Genomic DNA, 19,877 nt, shown 5'->3' with positions numbered 1-19,877 from the left:
ATCCATTGATCTCTGCCTCGAATATAATCAACGACTGAGCATCCACAGCTCCCTGGGGTAGAGAATTCAGAAGATTCACAACCCTCAGAGTGAAGCTTGCTAACAGTGCGGTAGCATAAAGAGAAAACAGCCTCAATTTTTCACATCTTTCTTCTCATTTGTATTTCAGGCGTCATCCTGATAAATCTGTGCTGTCGGCCCTGTCGTGTGAAACCGAAAACCACACACTCCACTCTAACTGTGGTCTTGGTAAGTTTTATAAATTCACCAAAACAACGTGATTTTTATGTTCTATCCCCCTCGTCTTAAAACCAACTATTCCATTGACTTTTTTATGGCCTTATCTGCTAAAGGTGTTATTTTTAGTGGCTCAGATCCTGACGTCCCTTGCTGACTTCACTTCTGAGTGGCCCAGCACTAATTTTAATGAAATAGTTCATCTCTATCTACCCTATCAAATCCAATCATCTTAAACACCTTAATTTGATCAACCCTTTAATCTTCTATATTTAAGGAAATACAAGGTTCGTGTATGCAACCGGCCCTTACAATTTAACCCTTTGCCCCTCTGAAAGCACAGCGTTCATTTTCACATGTATGCTGACGTCACTCAGCATCTCACCACCACTTCTCCCAATTCCTCCACTGTTGCGTATCCGACATTCAGTACTGAATGAGCAGAAATTTCCTCCAATTAAACATTAGGAAGACTGAAGCTATTGTCTTCAGACACTGCTCCAAACTCATTCCCTAGCTACCGCCTCCATCCCTTTCCCCGGCAACAGTCTGAGACGAAACCAGACTGTTCACAACCTCGGGGTCACATTTAACCCTGAGATGAGCTTCCGACCTCATATTAGCGCCATAACTAAGACGACAGCCAGAATTTTACGCCAGCACAACGAGTCGGATGGTGGACGGGGGGGTGGGGGGTGGTGGGGGGGTGGCATGAAATGGAGCAGGAGGCTCTGGGAGGCTTTCCCGACCCATTCCCGTCTCCGTCCCCCTTAACATAGGACAGTGGGGGGGGGGTCGAAAAACAGCCCGTGAGGCAACCAAAACTTACCTGGACTCCTGCCTCCCTATCTTCCTCTGCGGTTGGCTGGGTGGATGTCCTACCTCGGAACAATTAAAGCCTGGGGACCCGTAAAATATGGATCGGATCCCCAGGCAAGGCGAAAGCTGGCTCGCCACTGACTTTTCAGTCGATGGCCAGCTTGGTCCGCCCAATGTGAAATCCCGGCCCACCTATTTCCACCTCCATAACATCCCCTGGCTTTGCCCCTGACTCAACTCATCTGCTACTGAAACCCTCATTCATGCCTTTGTTACCTCTAGACTTGACTATTCTAACGCACTCTGGGCTGGTCTCCCACATGGTACTCTCCATAAACTTGAGGTCATCCAAAACTCTTGACCCATGTCTTAACTTGGACCAAGTCCCATTCCCCTATCACCCCTGTGCTTGCTGACCTACATTGGCTCCCAATCAAGCAAAGTCTTGACTTTAAAATTCTCATCCTGGTTTTCAAATCCCTCCATGGCATCGCCCCTCCCTAGCTCTGTAATCTCCTCAAGCCCCACAACCCTCCAATATCTGCACTCCTCTAATTCTGGCCTCTTGAGCATCCCCAATTTTAATTGCTCCACCATTGGTGGCCGTGCCTTCGGTTGCCTAGGCCCCAAGCTCTTGAATACCTTCCCTGAACTTCTCTGATTCTCCACCCACTTTCTTCCTTTAAGATACACCTTAAAACCTACCTCTTTGACCAAGTGTTTGGTCATCTGTGCCAATATCTCCTCATGTGGCTCGGTGTCATATTTTGTTTGATAATGCTTCCGTGCTGCTGCCACAGATTTGCCCACTCACCTCATCAGTAAATACACCTTTGAACCTCTGCTCCCATCTATACTATCTACTGTGTTATTTAACATAATGTCGTCAGCAAACTTAGATAAATGACTCTCTATTCCTTCATCCGAGCCATTTACAAATCTCGTGAAAAGCTGCAGCCCCAGTACAGATTCCTAGGGGACACAAATAACCACATCCAGCCAATTTAGGTACATACTGGTTATCCTCACTGTCCTGTATCCTACTTCCTAATCATTCACTACTCATGTCAATAGCTGCCTCCAACTCCATGCAATCTCATTTTTATTAACAGTCTCTCATGTGGAACCTTGTTGAATACTTAAACTTTCTATGATTCTATTGCTAGAAGGTGGGATTAGAATAGGTGGATCGTTTTTCGGCCGGCATGGACACGATGGGCCAAGTGGCCTCTTTCTGTGCCTTAAACTTTTTACGATTCTACCTTCTGGAAGTCTATGTAAATAACATCTGTAGGGACTCCCTTATCTACCGCTTTAATTACCTCCTCAAAGAAATCAACTAGACTTGTTAGACATGACTTGCCTGTTACAAATCAATGCTGCCTCTGTCTGATCAGCACACTATTTGTCCATAAGCTACTCCAAGTGGCTGTCCTCACTGGTTTGAACTGTTTGCTTTTAGGTGGATTTGCACTTCACGTTTGGCTAAACTTTGGTAGTATAACTTGAGTTTTGAAGAACATGCCTTGGGAACAAGTTGGAGTGAGACATCCTGCTGTAGGGAATCGAGCGACACTTCACTCCCATGTCATTTGAGACTCTTGGCTCTGGATTCAGGCTGTATTCACACTATAACTGAAGTATCACTGCAAAGGAAAATTACTTCATACCAATGTTACATCCATGGATTAAATGGACCTCATTTGCATCCAGGTATCGTACCCAGACATAGGTTCCGCACTCCAAATGCAGTCTAGCCAATCATTATCAAATATTAACAATCCTCTTTTCCCATCTGTGCACAAGCGTTAATGATTGTTCAGCTGTCATCTTCACATTTTGTAAGATCATAGCTGTCATTGTATAACAGTTGTCATTTTTAAGTGCTAACATTACCTTTCATTTGCCAGTGTTTGCTGTCATTGCAGATACTAATTCTGTGTACACAATTCCCTCTATAGATGTTACTGTCATTCTGAATTTGGTATTGTAACCAAAACAAACATTTTGTTCACAATATCCTTGCTTGGGTTATTAATAAATGGAACATTTGAGGCCTCAGAATCAACCTTAGAGGGTTGGCACTAGTCAAGTCTGCCAACTTAAATGACTTCATTTTCTAGCTTCCTTCTCTTCCTATTGTCAAGACAGTTCTGGATTCAATTTTCAACTTCATTCTTGATCCCCTTTTGTGTCAAATGCTTTGTGGAATTCAGGCCAATATTCAGCATATTCCTTTATCCACTGACCTGGTTAGATCATTAAAACATCTAATATGTCTATTAGATATCACTTTCTTGGACTCTAATTAATGTTTATATCAACGGATGGGTTTGTTTATAATGAGTTCTTGCATTTTCATACTGGCAGGCTTTCTAATTCCCTGGGGTGTGTCTGTCTGTCATGTTTTTTTTTGAGTAGTTGAACTAGATTCATGGTTACATTTTTGGTTTTGATGAACGAACAAGACCGCCCCAAGTGTCATATGGTTGGGGAGGAGTAGGCACTGTGACTGAAGCTGTTCATTTTTAATAGATATTCTTTTATTTTTACCATTTGCTGGATACTTTCTCTGCATGGATAGTGAGAGGCTTGGAGGGGCAATTGCGGGTGGTGGCGTTCCCATGCAGATGCTGTAGAAGGAGTCTTGGTGCGTTGCTGCAGTGCATCTTGTAGATGGTACACACTGCTGCCACTGGGCGCCAGGGATGGAGTGTTTAACATTATGCTTTCATTTCATATACCTTTCATTTCAAATTATATATTTCATTGACTAAGCTATGTGCATAAATAACACTGATTATAACAATTATGTTATTGCAATAATAAAAGCCAAAAAGCTTCTTTAGTAGCAGCAGCAATTTGAGGTTGAAACTTGCTTTTGCCATTATCTGTGTGATTACTCACATTGGTTATTTCCTGAGGAGCAGAATGTGGTCTGTACATCAGTGACAACTAGATGTTTCCACCACTTCTCTTGAATATCTTTCTGGTTATTTCCAGAATGAGGCTTTATAATTGTATTGGGTCTTGTTAATTGGATCGCTTTCTGAGACGGATGTAATCAACTAATATGATCCACTAAATTCTTTATCATTTGGGCCTCAATTAGCTGGGAGGTGTGCTGTGCTGCACACAGAAATACCATAGGTTGTTGTAGGATGTTCAAGTGGGTGACACCAGCAGTTCAAGTAAGCAATATTAATGACATAGAATTCCATCAAATTGATAGCAGAGAAACAGACCATTCAGCCCAGCATAGTGGTGCAGTGGTTAGCACCGCAGCCTCACAGCTCCAATGACCCGGGTTCAATTCTGGGTATTGCCTGTGCGGAGTTTGCAAGTTCTCCCTGTAAACGCGTGGGTTTCCGCCGGGTGCTCTGATTTCCTCCCACAGCCAAAGACTTGCAGGTTGATAGGTAAATTGGCCATTGTAAATTGCCCCTAGTGTAGGTAGGTGGTAAGTGAATGGTGGGGATGTGGTAGGGAATATGGGGTTAATGTAGGATTAGTGTAAATGGGTGGTTGTTGGTTGGCACAGACTTGGTGGGCCGAAGGGCCTGTTTCAGTGCTCTCTATGACTCTAGCCCAATGGGTCCATGCCAGTATTTATGCTCCACACAAGCCTCCTCTCACCCTATCAGCATATCTTATTCCTTTCCCCCCTCATGAATTTATCCAGCTTCCCCTTAAATGCAGTATCTATACTATTCTCCTCAACGCTCCCTGTGGTAGCAAGTTCCTTCCACATTTTCACCACTCTCTAGGTAAAGGAGTTTCTCCTGAATTCCCTAGGAATCCTTTGTGAGGGATGATCACTGAAGCAGTTAATGCCAGTGCAGTCAAGTAACAACTGGATGCATTTAGGTGAGAGATGGGACTGAGGATATGGTGAGAACTGAGAGGCCACCATGTTGGGTCTAACGTCTTACAAAACACTCCCGTAGATCTCCAGCTGCTTCTGTTGTTTTCTGTAGATGCTCATGAACACTGGAGGGTGAACTTTTCTTCTCCTGAAAAATATTTTATAGATCTGGTAATGAAGGTTTACAGTATTTCAGCTTACCAATTTCAGTCTTGACCTTTGTGTAAGTGCCACATTCATTTTTTAATTTGTTCATTGGATGTATACATTGCTGACAAGGCCATCATTTATTGCACTTAACTGAATGACGTGTTAGACCGTTTCAGAGGGACTGGAGTCATCATATCAACCTGAGCGGGTAAGGACAGCAGATTTCCTTCCCTAAAAGACATCAGTGAACCAAATGGATTTTTTAACCACAATCCAGTACTTTCATGGTCATCATCATTGATAACAAGCTTTTTATTCCAGATTTACCTTAATTAGCTGAATTTAAATTCCCCAGCTGCTGTAGTGGGATTTGAACTCGTGTCACTGGATATTAGTCTGAGCATTTGGATTATTAGTCCAGGAACATTACCACTCTGTTACCGTTCCTGGGCTGGTTTCAATGACCTGGTGGGGTGGGGACGGGAGAGTCAGAGGAATACTTTACCCCTTACTGGTCCTGTTTTTTTGCCCCTTGAGTTTTTTTCTGCCTCTACCAGAGATTACATGGCTGAGGTGTGGAGGAGGAGGAGTGTCTAGTCATGATGTTCCAGCCATTATGGTGTGTTGGGAAGGCATTGTGGATCACCTGGTGTTTTCTTGCCCATCAATTTTCTATGTTTGTAGAAATACATTTGAAACTCTCTTTGACTACCTTTCCAATCTCCAAACTCTGGCTTGATATCCTTTATCATTCACCTTGCAAAATGCTTTGGGACATTTCACGACTATGACAAGTGCAGCATACCATCAAATTGTTATCATTTCCACCTCTGTAACATTACCCGACCCAACCTCAGCTCATCTGCTGCTGAAACCCTCATTCATGCCTTTGTTACCTCCAGACTTCACTCTTCCAATGCACACCTGACTGGTCTCCCACATTCTACCTTCCAGTTATCCAAAACTCTGCTGCCCATGTCCTAACCCGCACCAAGTCCTTTTCACCTATCACTCCTGTGCTCGCTGACCGACATTGGCTCCCAGTTAAGCAATGTCCTGATTTAAAAATTCTCATCTCTGTTTTCAAATCCTTCCATGGCCTCACCCCTCCCTATCTCTGTAATCACCTTCAACACATCTGTGCTCATCTAATTCTGGCCTCTTGTGCATCCCCAAATTTACTCTCTCTGCCATTGGTGTCCGTGCCTTCAGTTGCCGAGGCCCCAAGCTCTGGAATACCCTCCCTACACCTCTCTGCCTCTCCATCTCATTTACCTCCTTTAAGACACTCCTTAAAACCTACCTCTTTGACCTGTCCTAGTATCTCCTTTTGTGGCTCGGTGTCATATTTTGTTTTATAATGCTCCTGTAAAGTGCCTTGGGATGTTTTATTACGTTAAAGGTCCTATATAAATATAAGTTGTTGTTGTTAGCATCTTATTCCTTCCGATAGTGAACAAAGACCCACTGTCGGTGGAAGGTGTGAGATTTAAAGAAAACCAAGAAAGATTCAAAATGAGATGATGCTGAGATAGGGTAAAAGGTCACAAGGGTAATTGACTGGAAAGCAAACTTTCTGCACCCAGCAGACAATTATATGTATTAATGCATTAAAAAATGCAAAGTAAAGTGTGGTGGTGGTGGTGGGGAACATACAATGTAGCACAAAACTTGCAATCACTCAAATATTTTCCCTGTGTAGTTACATTTGACAAGACACAAACCTGGTCATTGACGCCTCTCCAATCTGGAGCTTACACAGATGAGAATAGTAATAAATGGAGCAAAGCTTGTTGAGGATTTACAAAAGAGGCTTATTGGAAACCCAGATTTCCTGGCATCTTATTACAAGCTCTCAAAATACCTGAGAAATTCTGAATTCTAACAAAAAAAGTCACTAAGTATCTATTAACTATCTATAACTGTTCATTTTCACCATACACAACCTTTCAAACAGTCAAAAACACCAACCAGCAGGCAGAAAATGTTCAACTATGCCTGCAAAGAAAATACAAGATTAGCTGATTGACAGAGGAGAGATTCCTCAATATCATTCACACATTATGGTGAGATTACAGCTGGGGACCTGATCGTATGAACATGCAAGAAAACAATTGCAAACAGCATATTCTACTTCATAATGCTTGAAGTCACATCAAATTGCACTCTCGTCCATTTTAATACATTTTCATTAACTTGGTTAAAATAGCATCTCTCTAAAAAAAAAATATCTGAGGGAGGAATTTGGTCCAAGCTCCTCGAATATTTATAAAATAGCATCACCAACAATAATTTCTGCCCTCGTTTATAGAATTAATTAGTCTGTAGGGTAGTAATACAAGTCCCTCTAATTTTTACAAACTTAAACCTGTATTTTTCTTTCTCCCATAGAACATATAAATGGGTGGTTGATGGTCGGCATGGACTCGTTGGGCCGAAGGGCCTGTTTCGGTGCTGTACCTCTCTATGACTCTATATCAAAAAAGGTATAGTTTTCTTTTATTAAAAACTGGTGTTTTAAATTAAAAGTATATGACCTTTTTATTTAAGATTGGTTGTCACATGAATAAACATGAAATTCAAGTATTAGATAAAAGACTGTTACAGAAAAAGTCCATACAAAAACTGCACATCTATATTTTTCCTTGGCAGTATTTGAAGTATTTAAATACCTTTAATTTATATTAAAATGCAGCAATAATTTCACTGTTAAAAGGGTGTTTGAAGAATCTGAATCAACGACTATGCATGGAATATAAAAATGGCTAATGGCAATGTAAAATGCATGGATGTGATGGCAAAGTTATTTGAAAATGCAACTAAATTTGAAAAGATAAGTCTTTCTTGTAAAACAGTAGCACACTTGCAATGCTGTGTTGAAAGCATATTTGTTTGAAATTATGAACGTGGTACAAGTTCGGAGCAAGTAAAATGGACTAAACACGTTGATGTAGCATTGATAATGACTTTTATTTAATTTATATGAAGCAGATGAAAACCACATCAAGCAATTAAACTTGGCAAGAGTGAGTACTGATCATGTCTTGTGGTGACTTTCTGAAACCCCAAACTGAATGCACTGATGGCTTTGGCACAGTCACTAGGCGAACAAGCCAGGCTAACTTAATCAGAACCATCATCCCAGGAAAAGTCCAAAGCAAAAGGAAGTAGGTCATCCAGAAATACTGACTAATGCAGGTCTACTCAATTTCAAAGCATGTGCTGCTGCTATGGAATGCAGAAGGGGTAGACTCGTTTAGGCATGTAAGTACCAAAGCACTGTGTTACAATACTGATGCTGCTAAATACTCATGAGCAATTATTTTGCTGAATGGAAAGAAAAGCTAAGAAAGCTGCCTACAGAATTAACAATAAATAAAACTAAATCCCACTTATAAAATAATCAACGACAGTACCCAAGTGAAAATTATATTAATTCTTTCTTATATGATTGAATTCACCCTTTTAACATCTGAATATATATATGTATATACACACATGCACATATATATATATATCTATATATCCTACTCATCATTAATTCTACAGCAGTTCATCCACAGTAAAGAAAGTTATATATAGTTTTAATCACAAGGTGGCAGTAAAGGACTACCTGATCTCAGTTTTTAAAAACCAGGATTCATCGCACAGTGAAAGTTAAAGGTCTGGAACCAACATAAAGATAGGATAACTTTTCAGAATAGGCTCAGTTGTATAATAATCATTGTTGCCAATCAAAAGGATTTTCTTTTTCTTTTAAAAAAGGAGCTTTATATCCTTAAGCCTTTTTGTTAAGGAGAATGGAGCAGCAGGTGAGGCCCCCATCTACTTTGGCCAGTTCAGTGTTGGAAACTGGGATCAGCAGGTAGTCTTTCAGTTTTTCAAACACCTAGGAAGGAAAAAAGTTATTTAAAAAAATATGCAATGACTTATTTCAAATCGTCTCTAAATCACACACTACCTAGTTATCCTCTTGAAAGGTTACAAAAATTCACAATCTAACAATCACTTGGTTGAGGACTTTCAAGGCTGAAAATGGAATATATTTTTTTGACTATAAATGATTTGTAGACTTTGTCAAATCTGTTTCAGTGAATACAAGGAAACATTTGTCACACTGGCTCAAAATGGTTTTGGAATTCCCATTGCATCCAGCGTTTACTCTGATTAACAATCATTTCAACCACACCACCGAGAGATCGCATATGGCCGTGATTTATTGTTGGAACTACCAAATTACCTTAGCTAAGAAAGGACTGGCATTTCTTAGTTTAGTTTAGAGATACAGCACTGAAACAGGCCCTTCGGCCCACCGAGTCTGTGCCGACCATCAACCACCCATTTATACTAATCCTACACTAATCCCATATTCCTACCACATCCTCACCTGTCCCTATATTTCCCTACCACCTACCTATACTAGGGACAATTTATAATGGCCAATTTACCTACCAACCTGCAAGTCTTTTGGCTTGTGGGAGGAAACCGGAGCACCCGGAGAAAACCCACGCAAACACAGGGAGAACTTGCAGACTCCACACAGGCAGTACCCAGAATTGAACCCGGGTCGCTGGAGCTGTGAGGCTGCGGTGCTAACCACTGCGCCACTGTGCCGCCCCACTGTGCCGCTATTTCTATAGCGCCTTTCACAACCACATGCACTTTACAGCCAATGAAGTATTTTTGAAGTGTAGTTACTGTTGTAATATGCAGGAAATGTGATAGCCAATTTGCGCACAGCAAGCTCCCATAAACAGCAATGTGATAATGACCAGATAATCTGTTTTAGTGATGTTGATTGAGGGATAAATATTGGCCCCAGGACACTGCGGAGAACTCCCCTGCTCTTCTTCAATACAGTGCCTTGGGATCTTTTACACCCGAGAGAGCAGATGGGACCTCAGTTTACATAAATAGATAACATAGAAAATAGCAGGAGTAGGCCATTCGGCCCTTCGAGCCTGCTCCGCCATTCATTATGATCATGGCTGATCATCCAACTCAGTAACCTGTTCCCGCGTTCCCCCCCATACCCTTTGATCCCTTTAGACCCAAGAGCTATATCTAACTCCTTCTTCAAAACATACAATATTTTGGCCTCAACTGCTTTCTGTGGTAGCGAATTCCACAGGCTCACCACTCTCTGGGTGAAGAAATTTCTCCTCATCTCAGTCCTGAAAGGTTTACCCCGTATCCTTAGACTATGACTCCTGGTTCTGGACTCCCCCACCATCAGGAACATCCTTCCTGCATCTACCCTGTCACCCACCCCCCCCAGAAATAACACCCGGAGAAATTCCCCCCAGTATCAACATCCGGAAAGATACCCCTCCCAGAATTAACACCCGCAGAGATCGCCCCAATCTACCCCCCTCCCAAGAATTAACACTCAGACAAATTCTCTCCCCCCCCCCCCCCCCCCCCACAGAATTAAGCCACCGAGAAACTCCTCGCCCCCCCCACCATATTTAACACCCGGAAGGATTCTGCCCCCCGGGAATTAACACCTGGTTTAGCATCTCATATGAAAGACGGCACCCCGACAATGCAGCACTCCCTCAGTACCGCACTGGGAGTGTCAATGTAGATTACGTATTCAAGTATCTGGAATGGGACTGTAACCCACTACCTTGTTAATTGAGAGGCAAGAGTGCTAGTAACTGAGATAGGGCTGATACAATTAAAACAGGACCATTGGATGCAAGTGAAAATCATTGAAAAGTAAATTTACAACAGATATCAGGAAAAACTTGTTAACTCTGGGTGATAAACGATTAAAACAATCTTCCAAGACAGTCAATAAAAGTAAAAGGACAGGGATGATTCAAAATGCAATCACATGGCATGGTGGAAGAGGTGATGTACTGAACGGATGAGTTTTAATCAGATGAGAGACTGCACTCCATCTCTAATTTTTGTTGATGACTGCAGGAATTAGATCTGGACCTTCTGACAAATTATACTTCCATCTATATTTGTACTGTATGCCGCTGGCTGTGCAAAACAAAACAATACTACAATATCATTCCTGTTAGCATATGTACTTTGGTTTTGTGGGACATGTTCGTCAAAAAGAGAAATTGATGCAATTTTCATGATTCTTACATGAACAAAAATTATTTTAAAGTTACTCTAAGCTTGCCACTGTTTAAAACAAAAAATGTTTCCTTCTTCAAAAATTCCCTAATTCTAAAGGGTGGCATCCGAAGACTTTGCAGGTACTGAGTGTGTAGTTTCAGTAATCTATTTATTTCGAGCATTTGTAAGTGTTTTCTGATTCCCGAATTTATGACTATCAGCTGTCCTCAGAGGCTGGGATGTGAGTCTAAATTGGTTAGCACTTTCACAGAGCTGACACAGGCTGTTTCTGTGCTGTGTGATTTTAATATGGCAGTGTCTGCACCACAGGCTGGTTCCTAGACCTTAGGTTCTGAATAATAATTAAAAAAACACAAAGAACAGTAAATTAAAGTTGCCTTTATGAAAAAAGTGCTTCAAATTGAAGTTCACCAAAATAAAGCCAATGCTTCATTTACCTTTGCGCTCTCAGGGAACTCCTCTGAGGTCCGATGCAGCAGGACATGCCCCTTATTTGGTATGTTCAGATAAACACAATTTGCAGCTTCATCATCTGGCAGTGTAAGCTTGTCGTAACGGTGCTCACTCATCTCCTGCATGCTCTGTTGAGTAAAAGAGGTTAAATCAAACCCAACTATCACGAACGCCACTAATTGGCTCAATTAACAGAGACACCACTTCCTTTATTTGCATCTTCCGATAGGATCAGGATAAAACCATTCAGCCTGTCCTGCAATTTAATTAGATCCTGGTCGATCATGTATCCAACTAGGGACAGTTGGCTACATTTCCAGTTTCCCCATATAGAAACAAAATAATAAAGATATATGCATGTTTGTAATTACATTCTGAAATATCAAGGCATAGATTACATAGTATTTGCAGCACAGAAACAGGCCATTCGGCCCAACTGCTCCACGCTGGCGTTTATGCTCCATACGAGCCTCCTCCCACCCCTCTTCATCTCCCCCCATCAACATATCCTTCTATTCCTTTCTCCCTCATGTGCTTATCCAGCTTCCCCTTAAATGTATCGATACTATTCACCTCAACCACTCCCTGTTGTAGCGAGTTCCACATTCTCACCTCTCACTGGGTAAAGACATTTCACCTAAATTCCCTATTGGGTTTATTAGTGACTATCTTATATTTATCACCCCTAATTCTGTTCTCACCTTACATTTTAGAATCTTAACAGAGCTCTTGTGAGTCACAGCTCATTAAGGTTTGCTATTTCATCATAATTTCTAGATATAATACCCACTCTTTTTACTTTATCCTTTCTACCTTCCTGACTAACGCTGCTGTTGCTATGCTGCTATCTCCCAACTCCCTTTGGGAGCATTATCTTAATATTCAGGTAATCTTTTGGTACTGTGTTCTATTCCTGTTAGTCAGGCAGCGAAGGTTAGAATTGGAGTCTAATCTTTACACACTTATTTAAAGAGATACACACGTGAAACCCCAAGTTAATGTCCACCACCTTCATGCAATTAATATACAGTTAACATACTCTGCCCATCGTGATTATTTTACAGGCTGGGATTATCTTAAACCTTCACAGAATCTCTAATCTTCGATGAGCAAATTTATTATTTTCTTTAATATATATATATTATATAGATAGATAGATACACACACATATATACATATACACACACAGATAGAATACAATAAATGGTTGTAATCTTAATGCCAAGCTATTCTTTTTTGACTATCTTTTACACTCAGTATTTCTTTTCTTGACTATCTTCATACTGAGGGATAATAAAAGCAAAATACTGCAGATGCTGGAAATCTGAAATAAAAACAAGAAATGCCGGAAATACTCCGCAGGTCTGGCAGCATCAGTGGAGAGAGAAGCAGAGTTAATGTTTTAGGTCAGTGACCCTTCATCAGAACTGGCAGATATTAGAAATGTGAAAGGTTATAAGCAAGTAAAGCGGGAGTGGGGCGAGAACGAACAAAGGAGAAGGTGTTGATAGGACAAAGTCACAGAGAATAACTGACCAGAAGGTCATGGAGCAAAGGAAAACAATATGTTAATGGTGTGGTGAAAGACAAAGCATTAGTACAGATAGGGTGTTAATGGACTGAAAACTGAAATGGCACAAGCACAAACATGAAAAAAGTGGGTAGGAAAACTGAACAAACTAAGATAAAATAAAATAAAATAAACACAAAAAAAAATAAAAATAAAAGTAAAATGGGGGGCCCATCATGCTCTGAAATTATTGAACTCAATGTTCAGTCCGGCAGGCTGTAGTGTCCCTAATCGGTAAATGAGATGCTGTTCCTCGAGCTTGCGTTGATGTTCACTGGAACACTGCAGCAATCCCAGGACAGAGATGTGAGCATGAGAGCAGGGGGGAGTGTTGAAATGGCAAGCAACCGGAAGCTCAGGGTCCTGCTTGCGGACTGAGCGGGGGTGGTCCGCAAAGCAGTCACCCAGTCTGCGCTTGGTCTCCCCAATGCAGAGGAGACCACATTGTGAGCAGTGAATACAGTATACTACATTGAAAGAAGTACAAGTAAATCGCTGCTTCACCTTGGGGCCTAGGATAGTGAGCAGAGAGGAGAGGAGGTAAATGGGCAGGTATTACACCTCCTGCGATTGCAGGGGAAGGTGCCGTGGGAAGGGACGAGGTGGTGGGGGTAATGGAGGAGTGGACCAGGGTGTCGCGGAGGGAACGATCCCTTCGGAATGCTGACAGGGGAAGGGAGGGGAAGATGCGACTGGTAGTGGCATCACGCTGGAGGTGGCGGAAATGGCGGAGGATGATCCTTTGGATATGGAGGCTGATGGGGTGGAAAGTGAGGACAAGGGGAGCCCTGTCGCGGTTCTGGGAGGGAGGGGAAGGGGTGAGGGTAGAGGTGCGGGAAATGGGCCGGACACAGTTGAGGGCCCTGTCAACCACAGTGGGGGGGGGGGGTGGGGGTACTGGGGGAGTTTTGCTAATATGAACTACATCTGGATATTCCAAAAGACTGGAGAAACTGGGATTATTCTCCTTCCAGCAGAGAAGGTTAAAGGGAGATGTTCAAAATTATGAAGGGTTTTGATGGAGTAAATGAGGAGAAAATGTTTCCAGTGGCTGGAGGGTCGGTAACAGAAGACACAGATTTAAGGTCATTGGCAAAAGATCCAGAGAGGGAGATGACGGATAATTTTTTTTTTTTTACACAGCGAGTTGTTGTGATCTGGAACGCACTGTGGAAGCAGATTCAATAACAACTTTCAAAAGGGGAACTGAATAAATATTTCAAAGGGTAAAAAAAACCTGCAGGACTATGGGGAAAGTGAGAGTTAATCGAATAGCTCTTTCAAAGAGCTGGAAGAGACATGATAGGTGGAATGGACTCCTTCTGTGCTGTATCATTTCATGATTTTGCAGCCCTGATGATAAAGTAGTAGAACGGGGACTTTCAGTTGGAACACCTGATGTGTTCATAATCCCAATATCTTACATTCCAATAGCAAGATTGGTACCTTACTAATTATAATACAACCCTTAAAAATTCACCACTATCACACTGCAGCAAAATAATTCACTGCCACCTCTATTCTGTCAGAAAGAATATAAGCAACCGGAGTTCCTGATTACCATCCAGACCCTGGGCTGAATTTACAGCCTGAGGTGGGTTTGAAGGCCGATGTGCTGGCAATTTCACACTACCAGCTCGTGAACTGGCCTGCCAGGCATGTTCTTACCTTCAATCTATTTTCAGGGAGGCTGGTTCTGTGAGGTGACAGCTCCTCACTCTCCAACAGCAGGTAACCGATTAAAGTGCCAATTGAGGGCACTCTCCCGACACCATCTGGATTTTCCAATTGGCATGTGGGGTACCCATCGAGCCAGGAGGCCGTCTATGAAACAGTGGGGGCCTCCCGCAGCAGGCCAGGTTGCACCAGAGCCAGAGGCTCCATTCAATGGGGAAGGCGACGCGTTAATATACGGTCACATTCGCGGCAGAGCTCGGTATTGTGGGGGGTGGGGGGGGGGGGCGGGTGCTTTCCCCCTCCTGTCCGATGACGCTAACACTTTTGGCCCTTCTTATATCTCCCATTAGTGTCTGGCAATTGGGAACGGAAGAGCCCGTCCTGCCTTCCGACATATGTCAGCAGTGCCCAGCTCTGAAGGTGGAGCTGCCGATCTTTCAGAGCTGGGGGGCATCCTATTGGCCCTCCAGCATCGGGAGCCTGCCCGCCATCCTTAATTGGATGGTTAAGGACGGCGAGTGCGGCAGTGGCCAATTAGGAGGCTGCCTTTGGGACGCTTGCTGAAACGGTCTCACTGCTGGCAAGTGTGGTCCCGGAACCCCCATTCGGTTCAGACATCGGGGTCCCGAAACCCACAATAAAATCCAGCCCCATAAGTGTGCAAAGAAATGTTCATGTAAAAGGAAACTAAGTAAATGCTTGAAGGTAAAACAATTCCCATCATTAAAAAATGACCGGTGTGATATCCCTTTGCTGCCAGTAGCAGGCAGCAGCTTGATTGCAAATGCTCCACTTTGTAATGTTATGTGCACTGTCAGAAACTGATAAATGTAGATATAATGGATTTGCCCATTACTTAAAGAAAAATCTCCTTGTTAAAAAACAATAGTTTAAGTAAGGAAGACTATTTTTAAATAAACTGATTTAAATTTTTGTTTAGAAGGGTAAATGGAGTGAAGATACATTTCAGACATGATCTAACTGGAAGGTGCAATAGGCTGAACGGCCTCCTTCTGTCCCTATCAAAACAGCTAGGACAGACTGCAGCGGTTCAAGAAGGCAGCTCACCATTCACCATGTCCAGGGGATTAGGGATGGGCAATAAATGCTGGCACAGCCAGGGATGCCACATCCCATGAATTCCTGACCATTGAAAGCTGGCGGTACTGAGCCAAGGCTGCAATGCCACAACAGGTAGACAGCCAAGACCAGAACTGGAAAGGGGAAGAGAGGAGAGCGGATGCCATTGTCAGACTACAGTGGTGTGAGATTTGCAAGGGAGGGTGCGTGGTCTCGGGTGGGAGTCGGGGACGAGCAGGGTCTCGGGTGGGAGTCGGGGACGAGCAGGGTCTCGGGTGGGAGTCGGGGACGAGCAGGGTCTCGGGTGGGAGTCGGGGACGAGCAGGGTCTCGGGTGGGAGTCGGGGACGAGCAGGGTCTCGGGTGGGAGTCGGGGACGAGCAGGGTCTCGGGTGGGAGTCGGGGACAGCAGGGTCTCGGGTGGGAGTCGGGGAGAGCAGGGTCTCGGGTGGGAGTCGGGGACGAGCAGGGTCTCGGGTGGGAGTCGGGGACAGCAGGGTCTCGGGTGGGAGTCGGGGACAGCAGGGTCTCGGGTGGGAGTCGGGGATGAGCAGGATCTCGGATGGGAGTCTGGGTGAGAGGGTCTCGGGTGGGTGTTGGGGTGAGCAGGGTAAGGGTGGGAGTCGGGGTGAGCAGGGTGAGGGTGGGAGTCTGGGTGAGCAGGGTGAGGGTAGGAGTCGGGGTGAGCAGGGTGAGGGTAGGAGTCGGGGTGAGCAGGGTGAGGGTAGGAGTCGGGGTGAGCGTGGGAGTCAGGGTGAGCAGGGACTTGGGTGTCGTTGCCAGGTTGGGGGGGGTGGCTTGGTTTTGGCGGCTGTATTGGGTGTCCAAACTGTTGGGTAAGTGGGTGAGGGTCTGCTATCAGCCAGCGTGGGCACTGAGGGCCATCAGGGAGTCTTCCAGGAGAACTAGCAATGGCACAGCTGGCTAGGCAGGGTTGTCTCTGCATCGACAGCGCTCTGGGGGCCCATTGATCACCTGGCATGGGCCTCATACACCCCGTCTTTTAGGACACCCCAGTCGCCTCTGATGGAGGGAGGGCCAAGAGGCAACTGTGCCTGCCCGTGAAACTCCACAATGAGAGTGACAGCAGCTGGCCGTGCCAAGAAGGACCCACTGTGCCAGCGTGTGCACCGGACCCGAATCAGCTACCTCCAAATGCCCGAGCAGTATGGTCAGTGAAAACTGCAGCTGTCCAGGGAGGGCGTCACCGCCTTATGTGTCCTGCTGCAGGACGAGTTGCGGCCTGTGAGATTTGGGGGTCACCCTATGCCAGTGGATTTGAAGATCACTGTGGCACTAAACTGTTACACGCCTGGATCATTCCAGTGATCCACCCGGTGGGTGTGGGGACTCCAGGCCATAGGCATCAAGGAGGTGACCAATGCCCTGTTCAAGAGGGCCGGCGACTATCTGGTTATGTGGCGTTGCTGTTTGTGAGAATGTGTGCAAGCTGGCTGCCTCATTTCCTACATTACAACTTCGGGGAACGAGGACTTGTTTCTGCTAGTTTTGCACTCAGATTCCAGCACAATCGGGTAAACCAGCACAAAAGATGTGGGAATTTCTAATTGTAAGTGACTTATATCCAAAAACCACTTGCACTCCTGCTTTCCACAATCTTTTAAGCTGGTCATGTCCTTTTTCTTTTAATTTATTCATTCACGGGATGTGGACGTTGCTGGCCAATCCCTAATTGCCCTTGAGGTGGTGCTGAGCTGTCTTCATGAATGCAGCTGAGTACCTTGCCAGGATCTGCAGTCACATACAGGCCAGACCAGGTAAGGACGGCAGATTTCCTTCCCTAAAGGACATTAGTGAAGCAGATGGGTTTTTTTTTTAATGACAATCCGGTAGTTTCATGGTCACCATTACGGAGACTAGTTTTTTTTAAATTCCAGATTTATTTAATTAATTGAATTTAAATTTCCCAGCTGCTGCGGTGAGATTTGAACTCTGGTTCAGTGCAGGCCTCTGGATTACTAGTTCCGTAACTATGCTACAATAACCACACCATTAGGTGCACAGGCACGACTTGGCTTTAAAAGGTCCCTCACATCACAAACTCTTTCATTTGCTAAGAAACCGACGAGTGTGCACCAATTAAACAGTTCAGTGTGGTTCTATTTAAGTCATTTTCAGTGATTTTAAATCAGGTCACTCACAGGTGGAAGACTGGGATATGTTTATTAAAAACACGTATTTTTGATTGTAAACCCATTTTCAGCTGAATCAATAAAATTGCAACCGGGAAAAGGAACAATTCGGTTCTAATACACTGCCTGATTGAGTTGTTTCACAGAACAGTTTACGTCTGCGATTACGCAAATTAGTTTTTCAGGGAAGCTTGAAAGCCGAACCTAACCAGCAAAAATTTCAAGCATCTTTCAGATGCAATTTCCCAATTGCTGCAAGGCAGTAACGCTTATCTCCATTTTGTTTAGACCTCAAAGTTCAGGAAAAAAATGTTCATATTTTACATTTACTTTTTCTTTGGAGTGATGTTAGCGATGGGATGAGGGAAAAGGCCAACCTGAGTCAAGGCAAATCTGGTCATTTTAAACCAGATTCTCTCTTGTACTGATGTTATCTGAGAGTGGTTGACTTGGCATTAATGACTAAGAAAGAAGGAATGGACATTTCGACCAAGTCCTTTCACACCTCTGAGAGATGTGCATCACATACACTGCTTTCAGTCTCTTTGGGAAATAAATTTCTTTCTTTCCATAGTGCAGTCATTGTTGTTTACATAACTCGAGGTACAGCAATTCTTTCCACGGGTAATGGTGCTGACTTCAAGACTTGCCACCAGACGGACTGAACATGAGTGGGTGATGGGATACATACACCAGCCCATGTTTTAATCAGGTGGGGAGCAGAAGGAGGAAAATTGCAACAGAATTGGGAGGTGGAAAATCCAAACTGATCGATAAATAGGAATGAAGCTGAATTCGTGTTTTTCAGTTGATCCGTACTGGCTTAATTTGTCTGTAATTCCTGCTACTTCTTTACCATCAATAGTGACTGCATCTCTGTTCTAAGCACTACTGCACTTACAGGGCAGATCAAATAGCCAGGAGCATCTACATTGTGTTCCCCTCTCAATTTCTGTTTGCATAATAGAAACAGGAGGAGGCCATTCAGCCCTTTGGGTCAGTTCTGTCACGATTATGGTTGATCTGCACCTTAACTCCATCTCCCCTCCTTGATTCTGTATCCCCTAATACCCTTGCCTAGCAAAAATCTAAGTTTTGAAATTTTCAATTGAGCCCCAGCATCAACAACATTTTGTGGGAGAGAGTTCCAGATTTCCACTCCCCTCTGTGTGAAGAAGTACTTCTCGACATAATCCTTGAATGGCCTGGCTCGAATTTTAAGGTTCTGCCCCCTTGTTCTGGACTCCACTCCCCTCCCCCGCACCAGAGGAAATAGCTTCTCTCTTTCTACCGTATCAAGTCTTTCAATTGTGTTAAACACCTCAGTTAGATCACCCCTTAATCTTCCAGGAAAATACAATCCTAATCTAAAACCAGTCCTGATCATTAAACCCTTTTAGCCCCAGTATAATTCTGGTGAATTTGGGTTGCACCGTCTCCAATATATCCTTCCTGAACTTCTTTGGCCTCCTTGTCTCGAGAGACAATGGGTAAGCGCCTGGAGGTGGTCAGTGGTTTGTGAAGCAGCACCTGGAGTGGCTATAAAGGCCAATTCTAGAGTGACCGACTCTTCCACAGGTGCTGCAGATAAAATTGGTTGTCGGGGCTGTTACACAGTTGGCTCTCCCCTTGCGCTTCTTCTGTCTTTTTCCTGCCAACTGCTAAGTCTTTTCGACTCGCCACTCTTTAGCCCCGCCTTTATGGCTGTCCGCCAGCTCTGGCGATCACTGGCAACTGACTCCCACGACTTGTGGTCAATGTCACAGGACTTCATG

The 19,877-nt window shown here is 43.8% G+C and overlaps 1 protein-coding gene across 1 annotated transcript in view; it reads right to left on the bottom strand.

The window, feature by feature from the left end:
* Positions 1-7,586: 7,586 nt before the first annotated feature.
* ddah1 (dimethylarginine dimethylaminohydrolase 1) overlaps positions 7,587-19,877 on the bottom strand; it is a 158,370-nt gene continuing 146,079 nt past the window's right edge. The window contains exons 6-7 of the mRNA XM_068036589.1: positions 11,608-11,751; positions 7,587-8,960 (exon numbers count right to left, since the gene is read on the bottom strand). Of these exons, the coding sequence (XP_067892690.1) occupies positions 8,850-8,960; positions 11,608-11,751 (255 nt within the window). The 3' untranslated portion in view covers positions 7,587-8,849. The remainder of the gene's footprint in view (positions 8,961-11,607; positions 11,752-19,877) is intronic.

This window comes from Heterodontus francisci, chromosome 8, assembly GCF_036365525.1.
Source record: "Heterodontus francisci isolate sHetFra1 chromosome 8, sHetFra1.hap1, whole genome shotgun sequence".
Lineage (NCBI taxonomy): Eukaryota > Metazoa > Chordata > Chondrichthyes > Heterodontiformes > Heterodontidae > Heterodontus > Heterodontus francisci.
Note: the sequence above shows the minus strand (reverse complement) of the source record. Positions and strands in the feature narration are given on the sequence as shown.